Below are 26,680 nucleotides of genomic sequence, written 5' to 3'. Positions count from 1 at the left end.
TCACATGCCCGTCCTCGTAATACTCATCAACTTCTATAAAGAAATTAAAATATCGAAAACTCTTCAATAATCAGCTTGAATCCTTGAGCCACGAAATAAAGTCACGAACTCTTCTATCGCCCTTCTTGTGTTTTTTGGAATATATTCAGGTAGCCATATTATTTTCCACTTTATCAAGAAATCCGTATTCCATGACAAGCTTCCTAAGTTAGTAATCGAACTTGAATCAACGTCTCTTTTCTAATATACAAATGCAATGCAATCATAATAAAAAAAAAACAAAACGGGTTAGTACAAAACAAAAGCAAACAAAAGAATACCTAGTCGGGTAACCACTAGGGGTTTGGAGTGGTTCTACCTAGTATGGGTTCCTAAGGTCTTCTACATGCAGTTTGGCTCTAAAGTCAAGGTACCCGAACCAGCAGATTCCTCGACCTTCACCCATTATAGGCTCATACAGACCGAGTTCGGTTCAGGGGAATACATTTCCCTATGGCTACACGGAGATGAAGATCTCATGAAGATATAGGTACGGATGTATTTCGAAAGTGATCCACTATCCTGCACGGAGGTGAAAACCTCACGAAGGAGTAGTTTCTCACTTTCACTTAAAAGGTGAGACTAAACAGTCTTTATGCAATATGATGCCAAAATATAGAACTCAATCCATAGTAATCAATCACAAACAATGTGATGAGAGCATCGTAATTTTTCAAATCAAATTTTCAATTTTTGATAATAAGACAGAAAACAATCAATTTTATGGCTTGACTCTCTAAAGTCTCCAGCGGAGTCGCCAAGCTGTCGAAACCATTTTTTTTGAAAATAAAAAAATTTAGTTGTAACTAAAAAAATGAAAATTGGGACTTGCCACCTATCATTTATTGAGGTATGATCGGCTCACCTTAAAAACGATTTTGGTCTACGAAATTTGAGAAAACAGGTTCGGGAGTCGGTTACGCACGAGGAAGGGTTAGCACCCTCGTAACGCCCAAAATTGGTACCGAATTGATTGTTTTAATGTTTTAGTGTCGAAATTTTGAAAAGATTTTAAAATACGATCCTTTTAACTTAAATAAATTGAATAATAAAACACTCTTATTTCAAAGAAATAAAATGTCACACCCAGTGAGTTAGGGCGCAACATTTTTAATCTTCAAAATTAAGTTTATCTTTTGACTTTTAAAACCCATGCATGTTGAGAAGGATATTTGGTTATTTGGGTCAAATGAAAAATCAAAACCCAGTAAGTTAATGTTCAATTTCCCAAAATTCCTAAATACCGCATATTGCCTTTATTTTTTAGAATAATCCTCGTCTCGAAAAAAACATGTCATATCCAATGCGTTAGGACACAACGTATCGAATTTCTGAGAATGAGCTTTTTTTTATTTATGTGTTTTGATTAAAGCATATCCTCGATTATTTAGATTCAACGAGGAAAATTGGAACCCAATACGTTAGGGCTCAATCTTTTTGAAGATCCCAAATGCCGAGTATTGCGTTATTTTTGAAAACTTTTGTATGAAATAACTTTGTCATTTGTAATCTTTTGAATGAATAAAAAACGATTGAATAATAATGTACAACGCGAAATGATAATTCGTAAACTAAAGCATACACTAATGAATAACAATGATTCAATATATAAAAAATAAACAATATCATATAAATAAGAGCAACAACTTTATATCCTACATTATGCAAATACTAACATCCATATTAGCAAGCGAAATGAATTAAAAAGTTAATCTTAAAAAAGTAACAAGCGAATTAAATAAAATGTAACAAGTCTTTAAATAACAAAAAAAAACAACATGAAAGAAGGGAAATTATGTATTAAAATAAGTTAAAAATAATATATATACATGAAAGTTTGAACTAAATCAAAAATATAGTTAAAAACAAATACTTCATGAAGTAATAGTATCCCAATAAATTTAAAAATAAATATTATATCAAAATACATAATATTATATACATATATTAATTTAAATAAGTAATACATGAGAAAAAATTAATAATAATAAAGATGATAATATATACATAATATATATATATATAGAATTTGAAAAATTAGTGCAGAATAAAGATATATATATGTAAAAAAAAAGTAACCGAAAATGTAACCCAATATAACAATAATGTCAATAACAATAACAAATAATAATAATAATAAATTAATATTAAACTAATTAATAAAACGATGGGCTAATTTGGGATTAAAACAGAAATTTTGGGATTAAAAGGAAATGAACAAATTACAAAACGAAAATAATATAGGGACTAAAATAGGAAATATTCCTTGCCCAGTAAAACGCAACGCTGCAAATGGACTAAAATGGAGTCAGCAACAAATTATGCAGCCCAATTAAAAGAAGCAACATAAACTAGATTGAAACCAAACACAAACAAAGAGGACTTGGAGCGCAAGTATCCCTTCCCTTGCCAAAACGCGAGGATCTAGCAGCATTTGGGTCGGGTCATCGGGTATGGCTCAATACGGCGCCGTTTTAAGGCCACTGAAGCAAGCCTTAAACGACACCATTTTTACACAATAAATATCAACCTTAAAACCCTAAAATCAGCACCTATCAGCCTTAAACAAAATTAAAGAAAAAAAAGAAAAAAAACTTAAACATCTGCCCCCCAAATGTTGCGCCGTTCTTGCGCCCTCAACCTCTGCCAAGACTCCGATTGCAACGGAGATGGTCAGAGATCCGGCGGCCAGGTAAGCTCCTATCCTTTAACTCCTCTTTTCTTTTATTTTGCACACAAATAATAAGATAAAAAAAAGAATACAAAGAAAAGAGAAAGAAGAAAAATCTGCAATCACCTTTCGAATTTTTTTTTGTTTTTCTCTCTGAATATTTTTGGGTTTTTTTGTATTCAATATGCGTCTGTGTATTGATATCGTGAGTAACCCCCATTACAGATTTAAAATCGGCTTTATATAGCCGAAAAGAAAATGAAAAAGAAAATCAAAATCTGAAACTTTTCTTTTTTACAACTGCTATCTGTTATTTTCTTGTTTGGTGTTGCGTTGTCCATTTTTTGTTTGTTGCAGGTACGGCTGTACGAAGGCGCGGTGACGTGGAGGCTTGCGTAGGGGAGGAGCGGCGTGCTGGAGGCTGTTGTTACGGCGTTGGGAGCTGGGTGCTGCCTAGGGTTTCTTTTAGTCATTGGGCCACATAGCAATTGGGCCACCGTTTTAGGAATTTAGGTTGGGTCTGGGTTAAATTTGGGTTTAGGTTTAATTGGGTTTGTAATCTGGGCTTAGTGTTTGTAAAAAAAAACTGGACTGTTCAATAATGACATTTTAATTTTATTTGTTTTTATATTTGGTTAATTTTTTGTTTGTGCTTTTGGGCTCGGGCAAATTGGGCCTATTACAGTCACTACAGTGACCTCTTGTTATGGTGAATAATTTAATGATTGCTTATTGGCAATGTTGAAACATAAGAAAGTAAGAAAATTTATTTAAAACTTCATTAAGCCTATGTAAGCTTGGTAGAAGGGTTAGGATATTGTTGGCATGCCAATTAGGGTAATATGTGCATGATTTACATTGGAGTTCTATATTGGTGTTATGTAGGGTTTGAGGTTGTCAAATATGTTCTAGAGTTCTATTACGATGCCTTTGGTTGAACATTTGTTGCCAACAATTGGGCTTATACAATATACTGGAGTTACGTTGCCTTTGAGCATTCTATTCTAACCTTATCGGTGTATGTGGAGTCTCATAGTGTCTAAGTCCTATTTTCCCGAGATTACAATGAGCATAAGTTCTATACATGGTGATAAGCTAAAATTGAATTAATGTATGAATGACTTGTAAGTTGAAAAAATGCACGTCATTCTCCATAACTATTAGTTAATCTATTGTAACTTAGCTTGCTATGTTCTATTCATGAATTAGTTATATGCATGTGGTTGGTAAAGCCTTTGTGAGACAAGGTACGTATATTATTTTCTATTTGAACTAAGTATGTATATGCTTACAATTGTTGTTCTTGGGTGTAGATTGCACTTTGGAATCCTTGAAGCCATACCCCTTGTTGAGCATCACACTACCATCAAGACTATGAGAGTATAAAATTTGTGTATTTATTTATTGTGGCATGGAGATAGTATAAAGAAAGGAAAATTAAAATAGTGAATTAAATTATTAATATTTAAAAAAAATGTAATTTAGCAAGTTATATATATTTTAGGTATATATATAGTGAATTAGTGATTTAAGCTAGAGAATACAATGACATTTTTAGCCAAAGTTTTGATTTTTATGTACTTATAGAAAGATAAATAAATCGAATAAAATCTATAGAAATATTTAGCTTAATTTAAGTTAGATAACAAATGCATATAATTTGTTGTGAAACCAAAATCTCTTATTAACCAAAAAAAAAAACGTTAAATTGAAAATGTTAAAATAATAAAATTAAAAAAATAATAATGAAATACATGACCATGACATTTTTCGGTTAACGATATTTAATTTGTTTGATGATAAAAGAAAATTCTTTTATATATGTTTTTACAAATATTTTATTGATAATTAATTGAAGTGTTTTTTCATATTTGTAAATTTTATATATATAGTGAATTAGTGATTTAAGTTCAAGAATACAATGACATTTTTAACCAAATTTTTTTTATTTATATGTACTTATAGAAATACAAATAAATCAAATCAAATCTATAGAAACATTTAACTTACTTTTAGTTAATAAATGCATATAAATTGTTCTAGAAAAAAGAAATTTCTTATTAACCAACAATAAAAGGCTAGGTTAAATTGAAAACATTAAAAAAATAAATTTAAATAAATAATAAAATATATGGAAAATGGCATTTTTAATTAAAGATATTTAATTTTTTTGACCATAATAACAAAAAAAATTCTGTTATATAGGTTTTAAAAAATATTTTATTGGTAATCAATTGAAATATTTTTGCATTTGTAATCATATATATTATAGCAATTTGATGTTTCCAATATTTCTATGTGTCATATCTAATAATTTTTTATTTGTTATTATATAAATTTACAATGTGTAATTTTTAATTAATTAAAAATATAATTAAGGCTTTAGAATCAATTAATTTAAAAATATAAAATCTGTCCGCATTAACTATCTAATAGACATCTTTTAATAATGCTACTATTTCTTTCTTTTCCTACTAAAAAAATTGTGGAAATTATATTTTAAAATGTATTAAAAACGCAAAATAATTCCCCATAATAAATATATTTTACTTGGAATAGCTAAAAAAACTCGGGGATGTAGATTTAATTTAGTTTTATAATGGAAAATTATATTTTAATATTTTTTATTTTATATTTTTAGTAACATAATAGTACTAAATAAATACTACAAAATTATGGAAATTATATATAGAAATGATAAGCTTATAGTATCTAATATAGTAAGGTTTGGAAATAATTAGAAAATATTGAGGTTTTTTTTTTTCTGTAATTTACGTTCAGATAAGAAATTATTCTATAGACTATTCCTACCACTTTATATATGATCTTATCTAATTACTTTATGCCACACTAACAATTTTTTCTAATTCAAATTAAAAAGATTAAAATAATTTCCACGTCATATTTAATTTTTTATTTTTTGAATCTCTCACCGTCTCTTCACTATTAGAAGAAGAGGATTTAGGATTTTGGTGATTTTTCTGATTTTTCTTTCCTTTCTTCATCATCTCTTCACTGTTAGAAAAAAAAATTTAGGGTTTTGGGCAATTCAAAATCAGCAATGGAAGGATTACAGGCTCAGCAAAAAAATGGAGGGGTTACAGAATCAGGTTCATTCCTATTTCTAGTGATTAAAATCAATAGTTTTTAATCTTTTCATTCAACTATGAAATTGTTATTGAATTTAGTTTGTAACATTTTTTTTATTTTTTTATTTATTAGAAACAAAAAAAGCAAAATTGAAGTAAAAATGTGAGGAGTAACCCTTTTGAAATTTCTGTCAATACATATGCAGCAGGGAGTGATCCCTTCTTGTATCTCAAATTTTTTCTCTCTTTGTTAATGGGGGTTCTACATTTTATATAGTGGGTTGATTTTCATTATGGCTTTTTGTCGTTTGATGTCGATACATTGACACAACTATTAGATTTATTGTTCATTGAATGAAAAAAAGAAAAGTGTTCGATGACACTCGGGTATAAATCAAACATGTACATTCTGCATGATAGAGATAGATTGAAACTCCATTTTTTAGTTGAAAGACAGCCAACATAATCACAGTCTTTGTCCGAAACAAGTTTAGGAGATACAAATGGAAATAACAATAATCAAGGTATTGATATGTATATTGGTGCTTGTCTGGTCTGTGAAGTTCAGAGCATTTTACTATAAGTTGCGGCTATCAAGAGTTAATTAAAAAATGAATTGGCAGGAAATGATGCTGGTGCAGGCATTTCTCATAATCGTGTCGGGCAGATCTTGCACAGTGTGGTTCTTGGGACCTTTAATGTTGGAGATGAAGGTGAAGGTATTATTCCAGACCGTACTAGGGTGAGTATTTTCTTTTTTAAATTTTGGAGCATTTCAGTTGAGGTCAAGTGTGTTTCATTCTTTAATTGACATGTGAAATCAGTGATATTCATTCTTTAATTGACATGTGAAATCAGTGATATTCTTTATTACTTGACTTATAGGTTATTAGGGTTATTTTAAATTCTTTTGGAGTTGGAAGCCAACCTTCTGCTACTAATATCACTAGGCAGTCTTCAACCTCTATGAGTAATGCTTGATTTCAAAATTTGACATTGGGTGGCTTAGAAAAGGCATTATTGCCTTTCACTCAGTGCATTTCCCCCCCTCTCCTTGTTTTCACAATTGCTTCAACTTGAAGAATATCAATTTTTTTTAAAACAATTATTTTACTATTAACTCTAAAGTACATGCCAATGATTTAGATGAATGCAGTCAAAAGTTAAAACTCCATTTTTTTAAATTGTTGAAAGAAAATGGGGGAAATGCTACTACTAACTTTATGAGTGGCATTTTCTCAGTGAACCCATATATTTTTTCCATCACTTTCCCTAGATTTTTTAAGTACTCAACAATAAAGAAATACTCAGATAGCCTACATAGCTAGAAGGTCAGTTAACATCTTGTTTGTTTTGTTTTTTAAGTTTTGGTTTATACCCAGACCGATATAGGTTTATTTAGGAATTCAGTGTTTGGATCTTGTGATCGAAATTTTAGTTTCTATTTGGGTGATTAGAAACTGAAAGAACAGAAAGAAAATGTAAGGTATTTTTTGGGTTTGAGGTGAACGGGAATTCTTTTATAATTTTGAAAACAAACACCTCTTTGAATAGTTTAATTGAGATTTCCTTTTTTTTTATGAGTCTTATGTAATTGTATGGACTCTATTTGAGATTAATGATGTGTGTTTCAATTTAAAAGTCTTACAATTTAGTTGTTCTGATTATCTGTTAATCTAATGTTGCACTTAAGAATTTGGTGAAATCTTACACTATCTGATGATTTTGATAATAGAATATTAGTTTCTTTAACCTTCCTTAAGTATATAAATTGCAAATGTATTAGTATGGAAGTGAAGTTAAATTGTAGATTTTTCATTTCAATTTCCTTCATTAACAAATATGTGTTATGTTTGTAGATATGTACAAGAACCAACTACAAGAGTTGGCTCAAAGAAGTTATTTTAATCTGTCGTCTTTTATTCATGCATCCAGGAAGGATCGGATCATGCTCCTTAGTTTAAAGCTACTGTCAATTTTAATGGAGAGACTTCAAAAGCCCTACTTTTTGCTCTACTTTGAGACAAGCCGAACATGCTGCAGTAGAAGTAGCTCTAAATATGCTTGCCAACAGAGGCCCTTCCAAAGCATTGGCTGCTAGAATTTTGGTAAGCATTTAACTTAAATTTTATCTACTTTCGAGCTAGACTTACGTAGATGCCATTTTCCTACTCAAATTTTCATTAGGCAACCAATTATTCTGTATTAGTCTTTGAGCTGGAATTTGCAACTATTGATTATTCATTTTGGGGAAAAAAATAAGCTAAACTCTTTTGAGTTTATCTCTACTGCACAAGATGAAACTGGTGTCTATAAGAATTTGCTTCAAGAGATTGCTCATAGAGCTGGTTTAAATCTTCCAGTGTACACAACTATTCGATCCGGACCAGGCCATGTTCCTACCTTTTCATGCATGGTTGAGCCCTGTTTCTTCCACAAGATTGAACACTTAAAAGCCGACATCAACTCACGTGTTTGTCCCACCAAGAATGAAAACAGGAGCTCCGCCATTTTCAACCAGACCCGGGTTCGAAAGAATGAACCTTTGCAGTATGAGTCCCACTTCCATGGCACCACCAGTTAAAATAAGATCAGTTGTACCATTGGACGAGACATTGTTTAGAAGCAATGACATTATTCAACAATGCTTAACCTTTTTGTTTTCAACTAGTTTGTATTTGATTGGCTAAAGAAAGTGTACGTATTTGATGAGTTTACGAATTGAATATGCTTTCTAATTATTTCTTTTAATATTTGTTTTGTACTTTCTTGAGAGCTGATATTGTTCCAGAATTGTTACCTATTGATTTGATGTTGTAATTTCATTAATGAAATTATACATTTTACCTTCCAGAAATAAAAAAATAACTCATTGCAAAAGATCTTGATAAGATCCAAACATGGGACATAAGAAATTAACATCGGAATATAAAATAAGAAATTAACATTAGAATACAAAATAAATCACTAGTAAAAACTCATTACGAAACACCAAAGAAATGTAGCTAAAACACCAAAGAAATGTAGCTAAAGAATTCAACACTTGATTAGAAAACCTCAAATAACGAAGTGCATAGATTCACGATCACACCATAGAACATTCAAGTCTTTTAGACATTGTAATGGTCATATTAACGAGCATGTAAAAAAAAAATTAGTGTAATATCAACTACCATTAAGCACCAAACCTAAACTTTGTTGTAGCAATATAGCTTCACCATGATGTGCAACTTTCTGACTTTCAAAAAAACAATCCAGTGTTTTATCCTACATCATTGGAACAAATAAAAAAAAAAGAAAATTATATACAAGTATAATTCATTGATAAAAGAATAAGAATTAGTATGAAATAAACCTGTGACTAACAGGTAGAATATGGATATCTCTGGTTACGTGTAAGTGATTTCTATAATTAATTTAAAATAATTAAATTCACAAAAATAAATTTTAAAAAAGTTGTTTAACGGAAAAAATTCCCTTGAATATTTGATGTAAAATCAAACATACTATATATCTTCAAATAAAATTAAAAATGAATACCTGACACGATTTTAGAGCTATTGCACAAATACTTTGTTGCATGCTATTATAAAGTAAATTTGAACCACTTAAACACCAACTACTACTTGGGGTCTTAAGAAAAAAACAAATAGTTTTATTTACATGGCATTCTAAGAAGATATAGATATAATATAAGTATCGGTTATGGTTACCATGTTGAAAAATTGTATTGAACTTTGACATGGATATGCATAGATATTGTTTGTTGGCATCATCATTGAAGGAATCACCTATAATCTTATAATGCCAACAAAAAAATGAGTTAATAATGTATAACAACAATAAAAATACTTCTATGTAATATATGACTAATTAATTTTATACTTACAAAATTGTCATAACTTAGAGTAGAGCTAATGGGTACATCTAAGGATTCTCTGATTGCTGATTGTTTTCCTTTTTCTATATAAAATGTAACATTTATTAAAATAAATATAATTAAAAAAATAAAATTACCACAAAGTGTAACTTTATAATCAAATTACTTACCGACTTGTGCAATTGGGATGCTTTTGGTTTTCTTTTCTCAATGTGACTTTTAAGTCTAAAATCAGAGATCCCTTTCGGCTTAACACGTGATGAATATAAGATTGGAAAATTTTTACTTTCACCATGTTTTACAACATTAATCATGCTCGATAATCTTCAATTATTGACGTCTTCATGTTTTCTAAATTAAAAATAAAACAATTATCACTTATGTAAAAAAAACATAAAACATTTAAAATTGTTGATTATATAGATAACTTACTAGATCGAATGACTGCTCTTGCATTTGTCTCATTCTCTTTGAGTTCATTATTCTTAGAGACTAATAATTTTGTCAATTCTTTCTCAACTTCTATGTCTCCTTCATATAAAATCTTCTGACAAAGTTTCCTTGTCACTATTGCTTTGGAAGAACGTCATATTGCCATTGATGGAGAGGGGGAAAATGCACTGAGTGAAAGAAAATCATGCCATTTCTAAGCCACCCAATGTCATGTCGAAATCAAGCATTACTCATAGAGGTTGAAGACTACCTAGTGATATTAGTAGCAAAAGGTTGGCTTCCAACTCTAAAAGAATTTAAAATAGCCCCAATAACTTATAACTCAAGTAATAAAGAATATAATTGATTTCACATGTCAGTTAAAGAATGAAACACACTTGATCTGAATTGAAATGCTCCAAAATTTAAAAAAAATAAAATAATCACCCTAGTAAGAGCTGGAATAATGCCTTCACTTTGATCTCCAACATTAAAGGTCCCAAGAACCACACCGTACAAGATTTTCCCAACATGATTATGAGGAATACTTGCACCAACATCATTTCCTACCAATTCATTTTGCAATTAACTCTTGATAGCTGTAGCTTTTAGTAAAATGCTTTAAACTTCACAGACCAGACAAGCATCAACATACATATCAATACCTTGATTACTGTTATTTCCATTTGTATCTCCTAAACTTGTTTCGGACAAAGGTTGTGATTGCATTAGCTACCTTTCAACTAAAAAATGGAGTTTCAATCTATCTCTATCATGCAGAACGTACAGGTTTTGGTTTATACCCGAGTGTCATTGGACACTTTTCTTTTTTCTTTTCTTTCAATGAACAACAAATCCAACAGTTGTGTCGATGTATCGACATCAAACAACAAAAACCCATAATGAAAGTCAACCCATTATATAAAATGTAGAATCCCATTGAAAAAGAGAGAAAAGACTTGAGATACAAGAAGGGATCACTACCCACTACATATGTATTGACAAAAATTTCAAAAGGTTACTTCTCACATTTTTACTTCAATATGATATTAGAGTTAGAGATGTTATGGATATGATATAAGCCTATTTCGTTGTTGCAAAATGACTTGTTTACATAGTGGTTATTTTGAGCATTCACTGAGCTTGTTAAGCTCACCCACTCCTTTTAAACCATTGCAAATTAGTTAAGTATTGGTGTGAGCGGTGTGGTTCCAATGGGTGATCAAAGTAAGTCCTTTTTCATTATTTCGTATGTGTTATTGTTTTTTGTTTTTGTTTTGGGAATAAGGAAATGTTGTAGACTTTTACTGATATTTGCCATGATGTTTTGGATGCTTCCATAGACTATTTGTTCCTAAGTTTATGAGATTCATTTCGTATTACGTTGATTATTGCTTAGACTTAGTTCCGATGTTTGAGACTATTATTACGGCCATTTTGATGTTTATTTGATGATGATATGATAGCTTGAAGAATTGGTACAAGTTAGAATGATTTTTATGCTTATGTATGTTATATTTTTTTTGTCTGAAGCAGAGGTATCGATATTCATGTTGTAAAAATGATTCTTCTATGATTTTGAAATGTGCAGGAAGTTAGAATTGTAAATTGGTATCGATACCTTATCATGAGTATCGATACTCTGGGTAATTTTATCGATACTTTTTCAATTGTACCAATATTTCCATGTTTTGTTTTTTGGACAAGAAACAAAATGCTAATTTGGTACCGGTTTTCCATATGGCATCAATACCGTGTGTCAAAAACATCAATACCCATGTTCTAGTACCGATACTTACGTAGTCATTTTTGAGATTTTGCTAAATAGACCTTACGTATGTTGAATTATTATTATAAGACTATTTGATGTATGTTTAGCATTTAAGGATGATAATTAAAGAGTATGATTTATTTAAAACCTATACGAATACTAAAATGGAAGACATATCGTTTAGAATGAGCTTTTACTTATTGTGTATGACATGATACGGTGGTGTGACATCCTGATATTTAAGCTTGGTGACCAAGCCAGGTATAGGGTGTTACAACTTCATCATTTAATCTCAAGAACACCTAATATTCAACAATGGCAAGTTTCAAAATATTTAATAGTTTTACAAATTAGCCATTAGGCTAACTAGATTAAGCCACAATGATCTCAAATAGAAAAATTTACTAAAAAAAACTAATTTAAAATGGACTTAAATGTAAGAAATTTCCAAATGGCTAAACCTTCAACACTCTCCCATGGTCTTCCTTTCAATATTCGATGTAAATATGATAAATAAGATGATGATAATTATTCTTTTATCTTACTTAAGCTTATAAAAATATTTACAAGTTTGGTTTATAGAAATGAGGTCTCAATACTTCATTTTCTGAAACTACTTGACTTTCGGGACAACCACTTATACTTAACTATTTATTCAACTAGGTAAAATTTACCAAGTCAAAATTCAATATAAAATTATTGTTGACTTATGGATTAAATAATTAATACAAACTTACTCGTCGAATTTGTTGCCCCGAAACCACTATTTCCAACACCACTGAAAATGGGCTGTTACACATCAATAGCATCCCTATTCTTGGCAAGAATAGTTAAGTACATCTTATTTCAAAGATTAGATCTCAAATTTTTGTAATACTTCTATACGAAGTTAATCTTCATTCAATCTAATCAATCTTTTATGATTCTTGCCATAACTTTCGATAATCTTGATAAATCTTGGAATAAATCATTAACTCGGTATAAATATCGTTTGAAGGACCTAATTTAGGTGAATCGGATCAAAATCAGGTGTGAGGAATGTCGACTGGTCTCTCAGTGAAAGGTGTGTGTTCTTTTACAAGAGAATCGGGGCAAACCATATCTAAGAATAGGGCCACAGGGGTCCCTACACGACCATGTGCCTTTTAAACCCTAGTTTAGTTAGTAAACCACACAGCCAAGAACCTTCTACACAATTGTGTCTCCCCCTGTAGGTTAATTTTTCCATCTTCCACACGACCACGGTCTGTTACACAGCCTAGCCACACGGCCGAGTGAACCTTGCTTTACAATTTTACCCAGAATTTTATGATTTATTTAGTTTAGTCCCTGAATGGTCCCCGAACTATTTTTAGTGCTTTGTTTCATTCATTTGAATCCCTGGTAATATGAATAATATTTAAATCCATGATTTGATTGATTAAATTATTATTGTATATGCATGATATGAAAATATTACATGTTTACTATCACTATAACTCTGATGATCTGATAATGTTTTCCATACCACCGTGTTACTAATTGCATGACATACATGCATACTGCTAATGTTAAACCAAATACATAATAAGCAAGTTTATTGCTACTGTTATGATCTATTATAAGCATGATAATTGCTTCTGTATATACTTGTTATATGCATGTTAATGCTACCATACTAATCTGTTATAGCATGTCATGTTGCATTGCATAGGGTAGGACAATTTGAACAATGAAAGTAGCCAGTAGTTTATCTACTTGATCAGTAGTTTATCCATAACGTATTGTAGTCAGCAGTAATCTGCTCGACCAGTGGTTTATCCACATCGTATTTTTATCTACACAAATGAATGGTTCATCCACCAATATTTTTAGTTGGCAGTTTATTTGCTCGACCAGTGGTTCATCCTCAACATATTAGCAGTTTTTATCTGCACCGATAGATGGTTCATCCACCAATATTTTCATCATTAGAAGTCATTTGTGACAATCAGTGGTCTATCCACAGTGTGATGTAAAGGTAGAGGGATTCTAGGGAACTCCTACTCTGGTGTGTAACGGTGGGGTAAGAACATATTCTGATAAATTGAAATTACATTGCATTCATAAGACATTTACAAGGCTATGAACACTGAGATATTATATTGATGAGTTGATCTGAATTATTAACGTTCTGTATTGCTAATTAGTTGTGATTTACTCTATGAGTTGATATTCTGCATGATTTGTCTACTGTTTGCACTGATCTTCTTGTGATTGAATTCACACTGAGCTTCTTAAGCTCACTCCCCCATTATTTCCATCTTTACAAATAATCCACCATATTAGGATGTGGACTCGACATACAGAGGGCTCGGCTCGAATTATGTTCTATTAAGAAGTATTTTAGAATTTCTACTTGAAATTTTTGATAATTTGGGAACTATATTGCTTTATTTGATTTGTGGCATGAGACTTCTATTTTGGGTTTATTTAGCATGTATGGTATTTAATATGAATTTAGGATAACAAAACATGGATTTAGAATTAATTTAGCATAAAACTATTCTGATTTTATATAATTAAAACTAAGTTGAATATCACTTTTCTGCGGCTAGATTATAAATAAATTTTGAGTAATAAATAAATTAGAAATTAACTAAGTTTTCAAAAGTAGTCATCGCTACAAGGAATACATTTTACTTAAATCAATTTTGTTAAACTCGTGAGTATTTTTTAAAATAGGCTAAGTTTTCTTCTAGTATAAGAAAATGTTTAAATATGACTATTTTTAAAACTCTGATAGCTTACTGGACCATTTCGATGGCCAATGTAATCTCCCAATTTTGTGTCTAACGTCTAGGCCGGATTGGGGAGGTTACAATATAATTTAATGATATTGCTCATTGACACAATTACATAAATATATAAGTTTAATAATGTTTTAAAACAAAATAATATTTTATAGTAAAATTATATATTTTTTAAAATATTAGGCGTATTTATACTTAAAAGTATTTTATAAATATATAATATTTTAGTTAATATTTTTGCTAGGTATACATTAGTGGGTGTGAAATTCTTTTAAATGTATATATATTTAAAATATTTATTTATTAAGTGCAAATGCATCATTTTGTTGTTAGAGAAATATTAAATAAAAATGATGTAGATATGTACAATAAATAATATTTAAATAACAATGTAAATTAAAATAGTGAATTAACTTTTTTAGAAATTTTTTAAACATAGTTTTTTAATGAAATAACTGTTTTTTAAGAAATTAAAAGCTACGAAATTTTTGGACAATGACCATTATTGCAATATGGTATCAATATATTAATTATAAGTGAAACGCTAATTAAAGAAATTAAACATTTAATACCATATGTAACTCAAAATACTATTCCAACAAAACAAATGTACCATTTTTAAATAAAAACTTTGCTATAGATTATATATGGGGAGAGTATTTGATGCACTGTCATTGCATAAGTCCCATATATCATCGGTGAATAATAATATGACACTTTATATCATTAAAAAAATAGTGGATTTATAAATAAATATTGATAATTTTAATTAAATATAATTAATTATAAATAAATGCTAAAGCCCTAAACCCGAGATCTTAGATCCTAAACTTTTAAACTCAAGACCCTAAATTTAAGAGTTATTAATATTTATTTATGATGGTTATGATTAATATTTAATTATGTTTAAATAAAAGTATTAGTATTTATTTACAAGTCTTCCATATTTTTTTAATTAATGATGATGTATTATATTATTATTAAATAATGCATAAAATTTACACACCAATAATACATCAAATATTAAGATTAACAAAACACCCACACCCCGGTATAAAAATGCAGAAAAGATGTGGCCATTTCCTACAAATAAAAAGTCGAAGAAAGTAAAAGTCCCCACCGCAAATAGAAAATACAAATATCACAAAATATAATGTGATCATAATCCAAAGATCTTAAAAATATTAAACACAATCATATATATATATATACTATCATTTAAATAAGCAGCCAATACGTAAGATGATAGTCCTTCGATAGATTGAAGAAGATAAATTATAGGCACTAGAGGATGAAAGATCCATCCAATCGTGTTCGCAATTAAATAGGACCCCGCCGCTAAGAACAAGTGGCTATTCCATCAAATAAAACCAATTATCCTCTCAACTCTCACCTGTCTGCTCTAATTCTGATGTACTAATCATAAACCACCACTCGTATTTTTCCATACACGCTGAACCCATTTTTGCAAAATGTGTAGTAAGTATCAATGTTGGTGTAAAAAAAGAAGCAATTATTCTTGCTGTATAACTATATATATGTATGTGTGTATACGTATTTGCTAGTAGTATACTATTACCTACCTAAGTATCCCAAAGAGAATCAACTTGCATATCTTCCCACTCATTCTCCTTATTCTCATTGCAAAACATCATTGCTTCATCCATCATCAATGCCTCCGACATTTGCATCCACATCTTCGGAGAGTCCATAGGGGACTCATTGATAGCCTGAATTTGGCTCTGTGACAGCCTCACCGTGACCGGACCGGTGCTGCTGCTGGAGCCTCCAGTGTCGGGTACAACCGCATTAGTCCTGACCCACGAGGCTGCCTCGTGGGCTGCCTTTCGGATATCTTCAGCATTGGAACTGGCTGGCTTGGGAAGACAGCTCACCAAGTCAGGGAAGTTAAGACGTGCCTCGCCACCCCGAAATTGTAACGCCGCGACATCATAAGCTGAGGCTGCCATTTCAGGTGTCTCGAAGCTTCCTAACCAGATTCTTGTCTTTTTTCCAGGCTCACGAATTTCAGACACCCATTTACCCCATTTCCTCTTACGAACGCCTCTATAGCTTGAAGGTAAGCCGGCCCGAGCACTGCTGCTATTCTTTCCTTCCATAAATGCAATATTGATTGTTTCGAGTGTAATACAGCTGAGGGTATTTATACAAGTGCTGGGATTACTATTAACGAACTACAACACTGAAAATCTTGGAGGAAGTAAGCTTCCAAGCAGCTGCACAACTGAAAAGGATTTCCAACAGATATGTGCATGTTAAGATCAATGTAATAGATCCAAAGGAATTTAAAAATCTCTTCTGTAAACAAAACCAATCAACGGATGACAAGCTTGTAAACTTGTTTTCTTCTTTTCTGAATGCTTATATTTGGTGGTAAAAGGAAAAAACAAAATATCCTAGGTGACCAACAGAGTTTCCTGTTGAAGACGCGGTTTGATACAAGGTCAATGTGGGAAATTAGGGCTTTGGATTGCATTGGACCCACTCATCCATTCAAGAAAAAAATGAAGGCTTGAATGAATAGATTTTTTCCTGCAATTAATTTGATCACTCTAACGAATTCTCTTTGATTCCTAAGCGACTTGTTTAGGTAACCGTCTCTCACTTCCTCTTGGAATACCGGCAGCTCTAGTAATTTAATTTCCATATCTGTCTACAGTTTTTATATTATTTCTCATAATTGTATTTAAATCTATTTTATTTTGGAATAAAAATCAAATTTATACATAAATTTTGTTTCACTTTGGTATATAAACTTTGATTTGATGCAATTATATAAATGAAACTTGAATTGTAAATTTGATTTTAATTCAATTGTATATATTTAAAAAAACAATTACATACATTTACTTTTTTATTGGATTAATATAATTATTTGTGTATGCAATATATCATTGTAAAATGGTGTTAATTCAATAATATTGTTAGTGATTTGTGAAAATTAAATCAAATCAAAATTTCATGCATAAAAGCGCACAAAATCAAAGTTCGTCTATAACATTGCACATTAAATCAAAGTACATGTATAGTTTTAATATTTATCCCTTTTATTTTTATATAACTTGTAACAATTAGAGTGTGTTTGAACACCAGAGTTTAATTCTCTGGACGTGTTTTAGTGATAAATAGAGTGTAATTACATTATAATTTCTTATGTCAAACAATAGAGTAAATTGTAATTATACGCAACGTAATTTTTAATTCTAAAAAAAAACAATTATTATAAAAATTATGAATATTACCTCAAAAAAATTCTCTAAACAAGTAATAAAACCTAAAATCAAATTATAACTAAGATTACTAATAAAATTAACAAGAAAAATAAACATCCCATGCAATTTTATCTAATTACTTTAGAATTTCATATTTTTGGACGTTCTCTCTCTAACATTAGACATATACTCATTGTTATCATTGATTGGCCCTTGACCAAGTACAAATAATCAATAACAAATATAATTAAATTAAATTTAGTATAAACAATTTATAATAAATACTAGGGATAATGTTAAATTTGGCACTTCTACTTTTATAAAATGTTCATTGTGGTACCTATGTTTTGAAAATGTCCAATGTGGTACTTAAATTATCAATTTGTGTATTATTTAGTACATATATTTACGTAAAATGTCCAATACAGTACCTGTACTTTGAAAATTTCCAATGTGGTACCTAAAATATCAATTTGTGTATGATTATATGGTACCTGCAGTTAACTACGTTAGTGAATGCTAAACCATCCAACTAAAAATCACATGTGAAAATTTTTCTTTTTCCAAATCATCAATATCACACGGTTAATATATCATTATGTGAAAAAATAAATAAAAAATTAAACTAACTTAAATTTAAAAATTAAATAATTGAACCTAAATCATATATTGTTAATAAAAAAAATGTAAATACAAGACTTACAAAAGCAAAAACATCATGTTTTCCCTTAAAGTAAATACTAAAGTCATCTTCTCCAAAAAGCTTCTCATTTGAAATCAAGGTTCCAGCAAATGAAACCCTAATTCCAGAATTTTGATTTTGATTTTTTTTTCAAATTTTCTTTCAAAAACTTTACCTTCTTAGCTTAAAATGAAACTGAACATTTTAGAAGCCAAATTTGGAGAATCTTATGGTAGTGAAAATCAGGTTATTCAACTTACCATTCAAGCTCAATAAATCAAGCAATAGATATAAATTTTGATAAAGTTTAGCTTGTATAAATTTCAAAAAAGTAGAAAATTTACGGCTTTAAAAATTTTGAATATTTTTTTAGTTAAAAATTGCGGGCCCAAACCTATTACTTCTTTGCTCTTCAAATCTCCCATGAGAAAAATTTGAAGCAATGAAATTAATGTTTTTTCAAAAAGTTAGATTAATGTTGTTTAGGTTTAGTTATTTGTTTTTATTTTTAGTTTAATTTAGGTTTCCAGATAATTTTATATTATTCTTGTGGAATTGATGATTAAGAAAATGAAATCCACGCATCAAATTTTCATTGGTTAGTTTTGCATTGTTAATTCTAGGTACCATAATAATACACATATTGATAGTTCAAGTATCACATTGAACATTTTTAAAGTATAAGTACCACATAGACATTTTATGAAAGTACATTTACCAAATAATATACATATTGATAAGTCAAATATCACATTGGACATTTTATAAAAATATACGTACCAAATGTTACATTATCCCTAAATACTATGTAATTTAGTTAATTAGTAGTACACAAAAATATATAAGAAATTAGCTTTGGTCAATGAATTTATCAAATTATTTAAACAAGATTAAAAAAATAGCATATAATTATATTTTAAAATATATATTAAAATTAATTTACTATTATTATCATATAAAAATAACTTATTAAACTTAAACAATGTACAAGTTTGGAACGACATAGGATAATTGGATTTGATTGAAATTATTTATAAGTATCCATGCGATTAGTTCAATTCTAACTTTTCCCTAAAAATTAAAAAGTGTAATTGAGAAACTTCGATTACACTCAACTTAGTAGGACTCACTAATCACTGTAGCTTTCAAACATACGATAAATGCCTAATAAAACAATCACACTCAAATTCAAACATATACTAATAAAGAGTTAATTGCATTAGACATTCCTAAACTATAACTCGTATTCTAAATTGGTTCCTAAGCATAAAAAAATTCTAATTACATCCCTCCAATTATCGATGTTATATCAATCAACTTCTTCCATTATTGAAATCATTAATTATTGTTAAATGAAAAAATTAGAATAGCTTAATTGTTTACTTTCTTTTTTTGGATTTATTTTATTTTTAGTTTTAACTTTTAAAAACTATGTAACAACGTTTTGCTTTTCTTTAAAAGTTTCATTTTAAATTATGCGATATAAGATTTGATAGTTAAATTAACGATTTTCATTTAAAATTTTTATTTAACAGTTTAATTAACAATTTTAATAACAAAATGACCTTATTGATATAAGGTCGATAATTTAAGGATATAATTAGAATATTTTAAAGTTTGAAGATTAATTTATAATGAAAACCATAATCATTTAATTAACTCCCTAATAAATTATGTTATATAAAATTTAATATGCCCTTTATATAATTTTTCATCTCATCCCAAGTTATATGTCATTTATAATTAATTTTTTATCATATTTATATTCATGTCAGTGTAATCGTTAATTTACATTAACACTACGCAGTCATGAAAACTTGCCTAATCAGCTATTGCTCTTTTTTTCTTAGGCTTAGTTTGGATGGGCGGTGTGTTTAGTTCCGGTGAGGTTAAAAACAACGGTGGCGGTGAGATTAGGTACTGTAGCGGTGAGATTAGAAACAACGGTGGAGTGTGTGTTTGGATTCAAACGCATCTGTAGCGGTGAGGTGAAAATAGAAAATGACTTTCAAGGACATTAGATTAAAAATGATATATAATAGAAGTTTTTAAAATTATTTAACAATTACAAAATTAATAAATGATTAAAAATTATTACAATTATATTTATTTGTATTGCTCTTACAAAAATACCCTTTATGTGTATTGCACTTACAAAAATATCGAATATAAATCTGTGTTAACGAATTAAAAATCCACGTCAACTAAGCAAAGTTTAATCAATAGATGTGTTTCTTATTTTCTTTCAGAATATATATACCTTAACCAAATATCCAATATAAAATAATAAATATTATTTTGAAACTGTTTTATATTTTTATATTAAGATTAAAATTCAAAATACCATAAATTTTTATATTTTAATTTATACCATCTACTCAGTTGAAAATAAGAAAACTTGATTAAGCTTAGAAGCTACTAGAATCAAGCATTAAGAATTCAAGCTTATTTCCAAGCATAAACCCACACAATTTGCAATTTCAAGCATCTCATTTGAAGGTATAAAATCAAAATGTAAATAGAAATGAGAGAGAAATACATCAGTCAAGCATATTCACAAGCTTAATTAAATAACACAAAAAATCTTTCAAAAGGTTTGGGTAAAGAGTGTAAAGATCAATAACTGAATTCAAATCATTCAATCAAGATAAACTTTAATATCAATTCCATTATCAATGAGGGATTGAACCACAGCTCTGATTTTGCCTTTGAATTTGTCCCTCTCCTTGGGAGTATAAGAAGCTGTATACACATCAGTTTCTCTCGCTCTCTCAGCTAATATCCGCCCGATTACCAAGCAAGCCGGAATGTCCGATCTGGATCTCAGTACTGCTTTAATGTCTTTCGAGTTTGTGCCTGCGACTGCAACTTGCTTACATGTCACCCTATGTGTGACAGAAGTGGAAACAAACCGCTTCGAGATGAAGACATCGAGTGTAAATGGTTCCATGTAGGCTTCGGTCCGTTGTTTAAATGAGACATGCTTGTTCGGATTCTTCGACTTTTTTCCTTTCTGATAAGTGTATGGCTTGCTATTATCATCATCAAGAAAATTCTCTACCCAAAAAAACTTCTTGGTGAACAATGAACCTGTACAAGGGAAAATGTTGTATAAAGTCTGCAGCTCTGAACTTCACAAGCTAATGAAGCAACACTTCGGCACCAGTAGGCCTCGAACCCAAATAAAAGGATAATATCAAACTATACACTTTTCAATATTTAAGCACTCAACAATAAACATGAGACTATAAGGAAATCATGCATTTTGACCGACAAAAGAAAAAGAAAATTTTGCATGTTTTGCGGATAAATTGGACTACTCTTTAGACTTCATTATCAAACACACACATATATGCATATTGCACCTTAGTTCAACAAGCCAATGCTTTTATTTTTTGCAAATTACATTTTAGGCATATAAGCATAGATTGATAATATGAATTGGACAGACGATGGGGTTGAGATTTGATGCAAACAGAGTTATATGCATGCAAATTAAGCAAAAAGAAATAGGAAGAAGGAATGAAGCATGTATTTTTCTGGAAAAGTAGAACCTTTCAACTAGATTTACACAACTTCCTTCCAATTAACATATCAAATAAATGAACAGCTTATATACATAGTCGAACTAGATTTACACGATTTTCTTTGAATCAACACGTCAACAAAACAAAGATGCACGAACAGAGCTTATGTATTCCCTCTCTCATCTTTCAAACTTTCTTCTCCACCATTTTCAAACCCCTAATGCAGGCCATGCTTTACTTTAAGTTTACCGTATGGGTAGATGTTACATTACTAGCATCATAATTTCTTCAACAGGCACGTGGTCAGAGCCCTGGGCTCCGAGCACATGACTTCATGTTCTATTTCACTCTCCACAGGGTTCATTTTCTCATGGTACTACTTTGCTATCGAGGAGCATTTAGCCTTATTTCAGTCAACACCAGTTCAATTCTTTTATTCATCAAACCAATATAAATGGTTTTCTATCACCTTACTCAACTTTGAGATGAATTTCATCATATCTAACTACATCCTTAGTCTTACATCTATCTTAACATTTGTGTCACGGCTAGACTAGTGTTTTGTTTATATTGCTTCTTGTTACCCCAACATTCCCTACCGTATAGCAAAGCAGGTCTCTTAGAACTGTCCTATAGCAAAGCAGGGCTCTTTTTGTCACAAGTTTCCACCTTTAATCCTATAGTTAACATCTCCATTAATCTCTCCTATCTTTCTTATTTATACTGCCCCTAGGTACTTAGAACAACTCTTGACAATCAAATTGCTTCTTCAAATAAATGTACACAGCTATAGACTCGATTTTCAATCTATACTCAATTGTAGTTATATATTGCAAAAAAGAAAGACATTAGAAGATGCAACTAATATTGTACAACAATATTTGTTCACAAAAATTTAGATTTGAATCAATCAAAGTGTGATGAAGCTATAGTATACAAACAAATGAATATTTGGTTTCCAAACATGTAAAAAAAATTGTCATACAAAAAAAGCATACTTGTGTGTTAATCCAAATCAAGGGAAAAAACTGGCAAGAATCAAGCCTCTTCTTTCTTTCTCAAGGTAGCTGTAAAATAATAGGTATAATGAAAAACCAACTAAGAACAGGATTTAAGAGTAATCAAAGAGTTTGATGAGATTCAATAAGCAATGTATTTAGCATAATCTGAACAGCAGCTTCATAGATAGCTCCATCATAATGCATGCCGTCAGATGTACAATGCGGGCCACAATTCCAAGTTAATGACTGAAAATCCAACAAAAATAGCATAATTCATCGGCTAATTCATTAAAACAGCATAATCCACAATTCCACAATTCCACAATTCCAAGTTAATGACTGAAAACCCAATAGATAATCTGTAATCTTCATCGGCTACTACACTTTCTCTCAATTTGATGACAATCAACATAATTCATTAAAATAAAAAATTTAGAAATCAAAGAACGACCATCGCCTTAAGCCAAGACCCAGCGAAGAATTCATGGTAGATTTGCATGGGAAAGAGAGAAAGAGAGGAAACAAAACAGAATATGCTGAGAAGAGAAGATGAAGAACGGAAGAAGAAAAAGGAATGAAGCACGGAAGAAGGAGAAGGAGCCTTACCTGGATGAAGGAGGAACTGGAAGAGGTCCTTGACGAAACTGATTTGCAACCCAAGGGGAAGGGGAAGGGGAAGGTGAAAGGAGAGAAGAAAGGTAACCAAACATATGAAAAGGCTGAAGAATGCAATTGAAGAATATATGGGTAAAAGAGGAAAAGAAAAAGCAACTGAAGTTGCTAAATTTTTCCTGGAGCAAAAGGCTCTAGTCTGGAATTAAACCTCCGGTGAGGTGAAATGCATTTTCAACATACTGAAGAATGCTTTCCAAACAGCCTTGCGTTTACTAACATTTCAGTTGCAATTTTTTTTAGCCTAAAAAAATCAACGCACTGAGAACCAGTTGCATCCAAAGGAAGCCTTAGTCAAAGGGCGAAGCTGTCACGAGCAGCTCTTCTTCTTACTGTATAAAATTCAAATCAATATAAAACTATTAAATTTAATTGTCATTTCCGTGTAATATTTACTGCTGTATCTTTTGATTATATTTATATTGTCTTACTATAAAGGTGTTTTAAAGATATAATGATTTATTTGACTTTTTAACTTTATAAAAAAATTTATTTTGATCATTCATTTAATTTTTCATTAAAATTTATGTTGTTTGTTAAATCACTCAAAATAAATGAAAAAAATTAATATATGTTAACTTTGCTTACATAACATCTATGTAGTAGTCCACGTGTATGCCACGCAAGCAAATAATGAATTTTTTAAAAAATTTAAAAAATTTAAAAAATATTTTTTTAATATTTTTATATATTTTTAAATAAAATTTATTTTTTAATTTTTTTAATTTTAAAAAATTAATTAATTACTGACGTGACATCAACAAAATTAAAAGACATTAACTTTTTCATCTATTTTTAGGTGATTTAACAAATAAAATAAATTTCAAAACTAAAAGAAACAAACAATTAAATGGAAGGCTAAAATTAATTTTTTTAAAAAAAATCGAACTACCTTTTAAAAATATAAAACTAAAAGCTCATTATAACCCAACATTGGAATACAACATTACACTAAATGACGCTGAAGCAAAAAAAAAGAAAAAAAAACCAACATCAATGATTCGAAGTGACGCAGCTAGCTAACAACTAAACAAAATATGAACAAAGAATGAATCTCAAAACATGAGGATGATACAACATAATCGACTAAGCAATAAAAGGTAACAAACAAATTAACGGCTTTTTAATTTATCAGTCTTATGGATAACCTCTTTTATCACCTTCTCCGTTCACTTTGTTCTGATAAATGCTTCCAATGCAATTTTTTTTCTCAATGTTCCTCCGTTTTTGTGTAACTAATTCTTTGAATATCTTTTGTCATGGATCTAAATCCATTAGGTTATTACTTTGAACATAATGAATAGTTCCAATTGTAAGAAAATGAAAGACCTAGGCAATTTCTCTAAATCATTTGAATAAATGCTTCCAATGTGATTCTTATTCTCAAAATTCTTTTGTCCTTGGTAATCAATTCTTTGAATCTCTTTTGCAATAGTTCTAGAATCCATAAACTTAGTACTTTTGAATATATTAAATAGTTCCAATTGCAAGATAATAAAAGATCTAGACAATTTCTTTGGATCATTTTAACCTTTTGAGTTCACCTTTGCATGATTTTTTTTAGTACCTCGATTCTGAATCTTTTTAAACCTTTTTCTTAATATTTCACCTATGAGCTTAAAGTTATATTTTTTTATCTTAGCCTATTAAGACTTAATGCTCATTTCTAACCCTTTTGTTTACTTTAAATGCTTAGCGTAGATTGTATTTTCTTTGTGTTTGTATGTGCATGTGTGTGTGTTGAAGTACTGTTGGAACCTACAATTGATGATTGCAAAGTAAATGCTAGTTATAGTGGCCATTGAAGGTGGCATACTATAACAACACAACTTAAAACAAGAACCCAACAAATTGTTTATGTAGTTTCATTTCCCTACATCTATTGAGCCGAATTCAATGAGAAAATCCACTATCTTTAATCCCAATACAACAAGTGATTTAAGTTCTATTACACTTCAGTATAACAACCTCACTTTTGTATCTAAAGATCTAGATTACTCACCTCCAAGTTCTTCCCCTTGAGAACTTAAGCTTTAAACCAAGCAAAAAAACTTGTTTACGCTCTTAATGCACTCTCAAATACAATTTCTTTAATAAATAGAAAGTGTTAAAAAATGCGATAAAATCACCTTAAAAGCCTTCCCAATATATAAGATTTCAAGACTTACTGACATGCTAGATTAATTACAACCAATTCCACAATAAATCAGTAGTTAAAATGGCTAAGGTTATATCCTAATAATGTCCAAGATACTTAGAAAATAAATTAATATCATCTTTCGATATTGCATGACCTAATCTCCTTATAAAATGGGATCTAATTGCTTGATCTAATCTAATTTGATTTGATCCAATTCTCAAGATATGGTTGTAAAGCCTTGATTTTTAGAAGTTTGACTTTGGGCCAAATTTCTTAAACTAAGCCATTTTGGAAAATCAAATCGAATAGATTTTGAACATAGGAATGGTAGTGGATTAGTGGTTTATTAATTAGCTAATGTTCATTGAATATAGGTGCTAATTAGTTAACATTGAGAAATTAGTATTTAGGCTTATGGAATAAATTGTAAGGTTAGAAAAATTAGCGAGGTTAATGTGTGAAAAATAGAAAATAGGGTTAGATGGGTGATTGACTATTTAATGTGATAGCAATAATGTGCAAGCGTACACTGTCGATGCAAGTATAGTAGACAGATATGAGTCTGTCGAATATCGATCCCACGAGGATGGTTGTCTCTTGTTTATCAATGTCAGTGCAATAAATGGATGGAATCGAGATAAATTGTGAAAGTAGGTGTCGAAGCAATAACTTGAAAACAACAAGATAAAATATAATAATGATAAACTGGGATCCCCAATGCGAATATTCAATAGAATGCTAAGTGCTCACTAGGTATAACAAGATAGGTGAT

At 30.0% G+C, this 26,680-nt stretch overlaps 2 protein-coding genes and 1 long non-coding RNA gene across 3 annotated transcripts; 1 reads left to right on the top strand and 2 right to left on the bottom strand.

The window, feature by feature from the left end:
- The first annotated feature begins 5,527 nt into the window (after positions 1-5,527).
- LOC107910626 (uncharacterized) lies at positions 5,528-8,525 on the top strand. The gene is made up of 4 exons (XR_001687697.2): positions 5,528-5,820; positions 6,423-6,541; positions 7,735-7,907; positions 8,163-8,525. It is a non-coding gene; the product is annotated as an uncharacterized lncRNA (long non-coding RNA).
- Positions 8,526-15,952: 7,427 nt separating this feature from the next.
- On the bottom strand, positions 15,953-16,939 carry LOC107908067 (ethylene-responsive transcription factor ERF021). Its single transcript, XM_041088700.1, has one exon. The coding sequence runs from the start codon at positions 16,771-16,773 to the stop codon at positions 16,237-16,239; it is 537 nt and encodes a 178-aa protein (XP_040944634.1). The 5' UTR covers positions 16,774-16,939; the 3' UTR covers positions 15,953-16,236.
- Positions 16,940-21,065: 4,126 nt separating this feature from the next.
- Positions 21,066-23,913, bottom strand: LOC107910624 (50S ribosomal protein L18; the record flags this gene model as incomplete). The annotated part of the gene is made up of 2 exons (XM_016838533.2): positions 21,066-21,658; positions 23,703-23,913. Coding segments are annotated over 2 exons (663 nt in total), but the record flags the coding sequence as incomplete, so codon positions are not given.
- Between the last annotated feature and the right edge of the window lie 2,767 nt (positions 23,914-26,680).

The sequence above is a fragment of the Gossypium hirsutum genome, chromosome D02 (assembly GCF_007990345.1).
Source record: "Gossypium hirsutum isolate 1008001.06 chromosome D02, Gossypium_hirsutum_v2.1, whole genome shotgun sequence".
In the NCBI taxonomy this organism is placed as follows: Eukaryota; Viridiplantae; Streptophyta; class Magnoliopsida; order Malvales; family Malvaceae; genus Gossypium; species Gossypium hirsutum.
Note: the sequence above shows the minus strand (reverse complement) of the source record. Positions and strands in the feature narration are given on the sequence as shown.